Genomic DNA, 10,062 nt, shown 5'->3' on the forward strand with positions numbered 1-10,062 from the left:
TATTGATAGCACTTCAACATACTTGACAAAGGTGACATTTTACATCTCACAAACTACATCCATGGTACTATACCCACAATTGAAGATTTAGATGATTGTCACTTTGGAGAATTTGAATTTTTGCATTATTTGGTGAAGAATTTGGTTGCACTTGTTTTTTAAAACACCAACAAATACAACACCGATTACGATCCAAAAATTGCAAATATATTTAATGAAATGTATCGCAACTTTGCTATCGGCGAATAAACAAAGAAAATATCAGTCAAACAATTCAGAAGACGATCACTGCAAAAGAAGTGGTTGAGCAGGTTTGTGTATTGAAGGAAAACCTGTCATTTTACCGTAAGACGAAAACGACATTAAAGACGAGTTCGACGTTTCACTCAAATTTGTAGGAATGGAATTTACAGAAGTCTATCCAAAGACAGAAATAACAGAAAACACATTGAGATAGACAAAGATATTTAGGAAGATGGACAGAACCTTGTGTACTAACGATTGAGGGCTGTAAAGTTGAATACCCTTTATAGTAATGTCTCTTCGATATTAAATTAAAAGGAGTTGAAATTAAAGTAAATGCTCTGAGTAATGTCGACAAATTGATGGAAAATCTTTGACTTAAGATTAAAAAAAGAAATGACTTTGTTGTGTATTGGTTGAAGGAAATGAAAAAGTTCCAAAATATGTTTGTCAAAATAATTGACAGAAAACAACACGAAAAGTTGGTTACACTCAATGCGAAAGGATTCGACAATGTGATGAGTGTCTTTGTTAGGTTTGGTGAGTGTCAATATAGAAAATAATACTTAACCGTCGAAGAAGTCGAAAGTGTTAAAAAACCACAAGGAAAGTATGTCATTGAATATGTTGCAACTTTTATTCAATAATTTTATATTAAAATTAATTTTTTCTTGTTTTTCAACACTTAAATAACTATATTATGGTCAAGTATTTTAATACTTATTTTATTATTATGAATTTGAAAATCTATTTAATTTACATATGTAACCATATCAAACATAAAATGGTCACAATTGATTGTTTATTATAGCACCATTAAAATAACAAATTTTTGTTTTTGTATTTAATATTTTATTGGAATTATTTAAGAAAGAATTTTAATCAAAAGTTTATAAAAACTTGAAAAAAAACAAAAAATAAAATAAATATTTGAAAACTTTTTTAATAACATTCTTTTTAAAAATTGAAAACACAAAGGTTTTTTTTGGTATAAACAATAATTCCTTTACAAGTTTGTAAATTATTAAGTTTTTTTTGAAAACCATCCTAATTTTGAAGACCCTGATGTTAGGTCATTCATTTTAATCGTATTTCTATTCTTTTTAATATTATATTAACATGTTAAATTCCAATGCAATTTGTAAAATTTTGTTGCATTTTACATTGTTTTTATTTAAAAATAATGAGTGATTTTTATAATGAAATTTTGTTAGTTATTTTAAATTACATCATTGTCAATATTGTGATTTTTCGAATTTAAATAAAACATAAAAAAATAAGATACTTTAGGTGTGTATGTTGCCATCTTACAGCTTCGATCTTGTAATGTGCCCGCTAAAAAGTCGACGACATAATATATTATAAATGTGCCTATTTTACCAAGTGGATAAGCTTCTGTTCCAAACTTGAATAATATTGGTCGATTGGAAATATCTAATTTGGAATAATTTAATATAAAAGATTCATTTTTCACACCTCCAATATAGTGGTCGGCAGTTACATTTAAACTTGCTTGTAATAAATTGGCAGCAATTACATTTATATTTGTGGTAAAGTTGTAACCATATGCCCATTTGTCTATAGTGGCATTTTCAACATAAGCTCCTTTTCTTAAAGTTCTTACAACTAACGGAGTTTTTTCTGCTTGCGAAAGGTTAAAGAATAAAATAACGAAAAACATTGAATACAAATACTGATCTTTTGTTTAAATATTATAAATAAATGGTAGAAACTGATAACATGAATATAATTTTTGGTTTAAAATTCTTCTGTTATTTTTGTTTTAAATAAATAACCAATTTGTTTACAATCATGTCAATATAATAAAAAAAATTTACATAAAAATACAAAATAGTAACACTTTGTTTTTATTTAAAACAAGTCATTTAACATTATGGTTTGTTTTAAAAACTATATTTTAAAAAATTATTGTTTTCATATTTTAATTGAAAAGAGGACAAATATTAACTACATCTTCGTAATGAACCAAAATATTAATTTGTTTTTTAAATTTCAATGACCAAATTAATACTTAATAATATCATTTTTGGCATTTGTAAAAATGAAAACAATCTTTTGAAAAACAAAACACAAAACAAAAAAAATAATTTTAATTTAAAAATTATTATGTTAAATTATCTTTTAACATATTTTATTTATATTTAATAAATACAACACAATCATATATATTCAAATGTTATTTGTTGTGTTGTTGTTCACAATATCATTGTCTCAGACTATCCATTACGATTTGAAACTTGAAGATTGTCATCTTGATTTTAGAATTGATAGTTTATCATACGATCAAGATGAAGATGTTTATCACTTTTTCTTTACAGTTATTGCAGATGACTCATTTTCAACCGCTAAAATGGAATTTGGAGGTACTAAATATAAAGGAAGTGAAACGGTATTGAGACCAGGTACCTATTCTCTTGTTGTTGATGTTTCAAAAACTCATTTTTTAAAAGAAAACCGTGTTGTCTTACGAATGTATTCCATTTATGGAAATGAAACCAAAAATCTTTACCAATATTATCAAAGTGATTTCAACTATGAATAAGTAAAACTTTTATTTTAAACAATTTCTGATAAAAAAACATTTGGATATTTAAAATTTATTGTTTTAGTATCAGATAATATGTATTAATAATACTAAATGATACTGACAATAAAATAAATATGTCAAAATATGTCAATAAATAAATAAAATTAAAAAAACGGTTAATCTTAATTTAATTTTTATAAATAAACAATTAAAGTTAAAAAAAACTATAAATCACCACTTCTCTATATAAAAAGATTAACTAACACTAAAATATGTATTATATTTTAATGAAAATGAATATTAGATATATAGTTTGTTTTACTTTGAAATAAAATAAAATATACCAAAATATATTAATTATTTTGTTCGTGGTTTTGTGTACTTTTTAACGATGATTTTACCACAACCTTTAAAACAATTGTTTCCAACTCTTTCCGTTTTGAAAGGCAGAATTATTTCTCTCAAATTTTTATTGTTCAGAAATGCCTCCTTTCCTATTTTTAACATTTGATCGCTAAAAATAACTTTTGTCAAGGCACAATTTTCAAAACAATTTTCTCCAATTTGTCTGACATTTTTTCCTATTTTTATCTCCTCCAAATTTGTGCACCCGGCAAATACCGCCGCCTCAATTTTACTCACACAATCGGGGACTTCAAAATATGACATTTCGCAACACCCCGCAAACGCCTCGAAATGTATTTCTTCCAATTTTTCTGGCAGTTCAATTTGAAACAACTTTTTACACTTCTCGAAGATTCGGTCGGGGAGTTTTTTGACGTTTCGAGGAACACAGATTTTAGTCAACCCGCAGGCGTAAAAGCACTCTGAGTTTAATGTCTGTAAACTCTCTGGCAGTGTGATGTCCTCCAGCTTTTCACATTTTGAAAAGCAACCTTCGCCAATCTCTTCCAGTGTATTAGTCAACACCACCTCCTCCAATTCAGTACATTGAAAAAAACACTTTTCTGGTAAAACTTTTAATTTAAATAATTCATTTGACAAATTTTTAGGGTTTTCATTTGAATAACATTCGAAAACAACTTTTTTGAGACGTTCACAAGACTCAAAGGCGCCAAAGCTTATTTTAGTGACTGACTGAGAAATTGTCACTTCTTGAAGATATTTGTTGTGTGAAAAAGAAGAGACGCCAATCAATGAAAACGTTTCTGGTATTTTTAAAGTCTCGATGGTATTAAATGGGTTTTTCTCTCTTTTGATAGTCTGAAGGGTGTTCCTCTCAATTTCTGTTTTGCACTTTTCGCTGAGTAAAACGCAATTTTCAAACGACTTTTCTTCAAAATGTGTATTTGTCCCATAACTGCACAGATTTAACTTTTTACACCCAGAAAAGCACTGGCTTTGTACCAAAACTACATTTTTGGGAATGTTCAAATCTCTGATATTTTCACACCCTTCAAAACAGTTGTCTGGTAGAACGTCAATCCTGTCGTTGAAGACAACGGCTGACAATTTTGTGTTGTCTGCAAACGCAAAATCACCAAGATACGTCAAAGACGAAGGCATCACCAAAATTTCAATTCCCGTGTCTTCAAAAGCGTGTTGCCCGATTTTTACGAGGTTCTGTGGACACTTTGTGTTGCTTCCTGTCACAAAGAGTTTCTCACACCCTTTAAAACAATTTTCTTCGACTTCTTCGACGTCGTCCAAATTTTCAATGATATACAAATTGCGGCACAACGCAAATAAAGACTCGGGAAGATGTCGAATTCCCAGTGGAAGTCGAAACTTCGAGAGACAAAAGCAATTTTCAAACGCGGAATTTCCAATGGAAGTTATTGCGTCTGGTAAAACAATTTCTTTTAAAAATTCGCAGCTGAAGAAACACTTTTTGTTGATGATAAGACATGAAGGGGGATCACGACTTTTTCAAGCTTTTTGCACGACGAGAAAAGATATTTGGAGAGCTCTTGCAGTGTGTTTGGAAGGCAAATCTGAGTCAAATTTGACATTCTCGAAAACGCGCATTTTCCTATGGAAGTCACTTCACTTGGAATGTCAAGTCTTTGTATCAGCGAGCAATTGGTGAACGCGAAATCTTCGATTGCCTCGAATGTCGATGGCAGTTGCAATACCGAAAGTTTCTCACAACCAAAAAAGAGACCACGTGATATAGTACCACATCGCGCTTTGACTGTCGCAGTTTGGATATTTTTACAGTTTGAGAAACACCTTTTCTCAAGTGTTGTGACGTTTGTGGAAATGTCGATTTTAGTCAACCCACAGCCATTAAAGGCCTTTGCAGCAATTTTTGAGACACTTGGTGGGATGTCGATTTTCTCAAGTTTTTTGCACTTTGAAAAACAGAATTTTTGGATCTCTGAAAGTGTTGAAGGCAATTTCACCAATTTCAGTTGAAAATCTCTTTCAAAGACGCCATTTCCGATTTTTGTCAAAGAAGGTTGGCACTCAAATTTTTTCAGGTTTTTGCAGTTGAAAAAAGCATTGTCGCCAATGCTCTTCACAGTCGTTGGAAGGTCAACAACTTCAAATTTTTGATTGCAAAAAGTTTTGGGCGGAATTTCAACTGCGTTTTTTGGAAGAACAAATTTGGTGAAATCGTCGTCATCTGAACTGTCGCGTTTCGTCCGAAAAACTTCACAATAGACATCATCAGAAAATTGGTAATCAGAGTCGGAAGAAAGATCTGATGATGTCGAAGTGCTCGATGATTTTGTATGTTTAGCGTTGGATTGCGACGAATATGAGGAAGTGGACGAGTCCGATGAACTCGAAGAAGAGCTGCTTGACATTTTTGTTGAATTGAAGTTTCTAGAAGTCTTTTTGAGGGCAAAAATTGTGTTTTTTTAAATAAATATAGACAAACATCGAATACAACTTAAAAATTAATTCTTTTAATTGTTTAAATAAAAAAATAATCACTGTCATCTTTCTTTTTGATTATTGTATCATTATTAAAAGTGGTTGAAAATGGTACAAAAATGTAAAAACATTTGATGGTTATCAAATAAAAAAGTCAACTATAAATTATAATACAATTATCCCAAATTGTTTTTACTTTTTTTAAAAATAATTGAATTAAATGAAAAATGATCATAACAAAATTATCGATTAAAATTTGCTTAGAAAATGACCATGAAAGCCAAGATCAAAGCAGCAACAAGAGTTTCAAATGCGCCAGAGCATGTTTCACACTCTTTATCACCTTCTTTGCAAGGAGTTTGGTAAGTGTCTTTGCACTTATTACACATTCCTTCCATTTCGAAATACTTTTCTGGACAAACATCAACACACTTGTTCTCCATCAAGAACATATTTTCTTTGCACTTTTCGCACGTGTCTATGGCTGTGCACATGATACAATTTTCCATGCATTTATTACACTTGGTTGTATCAACTTTAAAGAAACCATCAGCACAAGTATCAACACATTTCATTGTTCCCTCTTCCAACAATTTCGGAGCAACACATTCCGAACAGTCTTTGTCGTTTGTGCATTTGTCGCACCCTTCCATACACTTCTTGCATGTTTTATCAACTTTGTAATACATTGCAGGGCAATTGGTTTTGGAACATTTTTTGGTGTCATCTATCAAGAAAGAATCGTCGTTACAGACTGAACATGTGTTTTCATCAGTACAAGTCTTGCAATTTTGAGTGCAAGAAGTACACATATTGTCTTTGGCAAAGTACATATCGGGGCAGGTGGCTTTGCATCCGGTTTTATCAGGTTGAAGATTGTCAGACGAGCAAGTGGTGCAAACATTATTTGCAGTGCAAGTCGCGCAATTTGGCATTGGTGTTGAACACAATTCACAAACATCACCTTTCATGTAATATCCACTTTTACATGTTAAACATCTTATTGAATCACAAGTCGCGCAATTTTTAGTCGAGTCGCAATTTTTACAAGTTGTACCATCTGCGTAATATTCAGCCGGACAAGTAGATCCAGTAGTACACTTTCCAGTATCTTCAATGAGCATACCAGTTTTACATTCTGTGCATTTGGTATTCTCTGTGCACTTTTTACACTCAGTCATACAGTTCATACAATTGAAGTTTGTAAGATTAACAGTGTCTTTATAATATCCATCTTCACATTCAGAAACGCATTTGCTGATGTCTTGCTCGAGATACATATTTTCGTTGCATTGGTAACATTTGTCTACAGCACACACTTTACAATTATCACGAGCCTTTTTACAAACAGTCATATCATATTCACAATAGTAATTAGCTCCATCAATACTTAAGAAATCGGTATCACATGCTTTGCAATTCGGAGTGAACTCGCCTGCCAGTTTTCCTGCTGGACTTGGTGGAGTTACAGGTTCACTAACATCAACACATTGGAAATTAGTGCACCCAGCCTTGAGTACATTTACACTTCCAAAAGTAGATGCAGTGTAATTTACTGTTACGTATATGTGTAAATCGGCATTCAATGGGGTTTCGGTTGGTAAAGTTGTTGGCGCAACTGTGCCGTGGAACATCAAATTCTTTTGGTCAGTGAGTGGATCCAAAAGTGAAGTAAGTGGACTATACAAATTGATACTTTCCAGGGCCGTACAACCACTGAAAGCATCATTAGCAACTGAAGTAACCTTTTGTGTCCCAGAGACATTCATTAATTTGGTACAACCCTTAAAAGTACCTTCAGGGATCACAGTATTTGTTGCCAAATCCGCGTGAGTTACCTTTTCATCATTTTCGAATACATGGGTTCCAAATTCTGTCACAGTTGGTATTAATAATTCAGTAACAGCGGAAAGACTTTTAAACGCCATGTTTCCCAATTGTGTTACTTCTTTTGCAAATACGAGGCTGGTAAGTGCAGTAGATTCGAATGAACTTGCACCAAATGAAACCACAGACTCCATTCCCGTAACTGTAGCAAGTGTTGTGCATCCTTTGAATGTTGAATCTGGCACATTGGTTAATCCAGTAATAGTGGCTTCGGTAAGTGTTGTTATTCCTTCGAAAACACCAGTTCCAAAAGTGGTTATTGGAGTGGTTGGCAGTATTAATGTCACAAGTTTGGTTCCCATAAAAGCACTATTTCCCAGTTTGGTGACTGTTGTGCCAAAAGTTATTGCAGTCAAACCACTAGTGATAAAAGAAGAATCATCAAAAGTTGTAATTGATTCACCATTAGTAATAGTGGTAAGCATGGTACATCCTTCAAAGCAACTGGTTGGAATTGTATTAACTTCTGCCAAGTCGATAGTTGTAAGTGCTGCACACCCACTAAAGGCTTCTTCTCCAATGGATTCAATCTTGTTTTCAATTGTGACCGTGCTTAACATTGTTGCACCTTTAAAAGCTTTTGCTCCAATGACCAATTTTGTTGTTGGTTGATATTCAAAACTGGTGATAGCAGTGTTTCCCATGAAAGCCTCTGAACAAAGTGGTTTGGCATCAGTTTCTTCAATTACCACGGCACCCGTACATTCTTTTGTATCTCTATCTTTTATACATTGATTGGTTTCGTCAATCATATAGCAGCTCTCTGCAGATAAAGTCAATGCAATAAGACATGTAAACATGAAAAGTGATTTCATTTGAATGATAACTGTTTTTCAAATTTTGTTTTTATACCTCTTGTCCCTCAAAATAGATTTATTGGCACTCAAATTCTTTTCAAAATATATTTTTTATATGATTTTCAAATTTCGAAAACTACTTTTTACTTATAAAAAAGTCTAAAAGTTTAGGAGCAATGTCAAATGTGTCAAAATGCAATTATTATTAGACTTTTTGGTTTTAACCATTTTATAATTTGGCCAATAAACTTGGGCTTGAAACGAAAAACTACTCCCTTTGTAAAAAACAAATTCTATAAATTTAAATTAATAAATTATTATTTTAACTATATATTATTTTGTTTGTAAATAAATTAACATTATAATTACTCTATAAAAATTATAAAAGTTAAAATAAATCTTTTTGCACAGCCACTTTGTTCAAAACATATCATCAATAATAAAAAAACCATATGTGGCAATTTATATTGTGTCATTATACTAAAAATTGTCTGTTTTGCACATAAAAACACATTTCAAATTGTTTCACTACTATAATAATTAATGATGATTATTTAAAAAAATATAAAATATAATAAAATAGTATAATGTTTTTCAATTGTTTGACTGTATAAAAGCAAGTGTGTTCGATATACTAATATTAATTTAAAATTAGTCGAAATAAATACAAATAAAATAATATTTGTTGAAACGAATAAAAAATAAACATGTTTTCAAAATTGGCTGATGATTAAGAATGTGGAAAGTGACAGTCATGTTTATTTATTGATTGTTTATAAAAACAACCATTAATGATAGATAAAATATTATAATTAATAATTTTAGTTAAATAGTTTAAAGTAAGTGTTTAAAAAATCAAAAATACCAATTTCTATTCGGTTTGTTATATTTAATTGGTATGTCTTTGAAAAACATTATAATTAGTCTAAATCCTTTAATTAATGCTTATTTGTAATTATTAAAACATTTCGCCAAAAAGATGAACATTTTAAAACAAACCAATAATAATTATAATCAACGTAATGAAATAAACGTCTTTGATATTAAATTGAATATAAAGTCAGTCTGAAAATTTTATTTATTTCTAAAAATAGAATATTTTTGTTATTTGGTTTTGTTTTTTAAATTTATTTTTTCACTTGTAATCAATGTTTTTTCGATGCAAACGAACTTAGACAAATTGACAAATTTGTTTTTTAACACTCAAACACTGTGTATAACAACAGAGAATAATTCCACCATTGTAAACAGTAGTTATGCGCATTTTATTATTTGGTGATAGATACAACACGAGAATTCGACAACAAACAACTTGGATTTCACCAAATAAAAATTAAAATTATGAGACATTATAACAAAAAACACCACACTTGGCAATCTCGAACATAAAATTGCAGTTTAGCATTCGAGTAAGAGTTTTTCGTTATTGTGTGGGTGTCGGTTTTCTTTCTGAAAGAGTACATTTTAAAAAAGTTAAAAAAAGTACTCGCGACTAAAAACAAAATTTCATAAGTAAATAAAAAACTCAGTTTGTTTTACAGTATTTCCCGTTATTTTTGGGATATAACAACGTTAATATAACCATTTATTAACAAACAAAAAAAATAAATTGATGTTAATACAATTTATTTTTTTTTGTTGTTTTATAAATAATAGTTTAAACAATAGTAATTATTATTGGATATTATTATATTATCTTTAAAAAAATAAATAAACAAAGTTTCCAGACTGACTTTATTTGTT

General features: G+C 30.4%; 2 protein-coding genes across 2 annotated transcripts; both read right to left on the bottom strand.

The window, feature by feature from the left end:
* Nucleotides 1-3,148: 3,148 nt before the first annotated feature.
* On the bottom strand, nt 3,149-5,565 carry EIN_012080 (hypothetical protein; the record flags this gene model as incomplete). The annotated part of the gene is made up of 2 exons (XM_004185029.1): nt 3,149-4,611; nt 4,641-5,565. 2 exons carry the CDS (start codon nt 5,563-5,565, stop codon nt 3,149-3,151), a joined length of 2,388 nt encoding a protein of 795 aa, XP_004185077.1.
* Nucleotides 5,566-5,895: 330 nt separating this feature from the next.
* Nucleotides 5,896-8,337, bottom strand: EIN_012090 (hypothetical protein; the record flags this gene model as incomplete). Its single annotated transcript, XM_004185030.1, has 1 exon — nt 5,896-8,337. One exon carries the CDS (start codon nt 8,335-8,337, stop codon nt 5,896-5,898), a length of 2,442 nt encoding a protein of 813 aa, XP_004185078.1.
* Nucleotides 8,338-10,062: the final 1,725 nt, after the last annotated feature.

The sequence above is a fragment of the Entamoeba invadens genome, assembly GCF_000330505.1.
Source record: "Entamoeba invadens IP1 unplaced genomic scaffold scaff_1105074724951, whole genome shotgun sequence".
Classification (NCBI taxonomy): Eukaryota; Evosea; order Mastigamoebida; family Endamoebidae; genus Entamoeba; species Entamoeba invadens.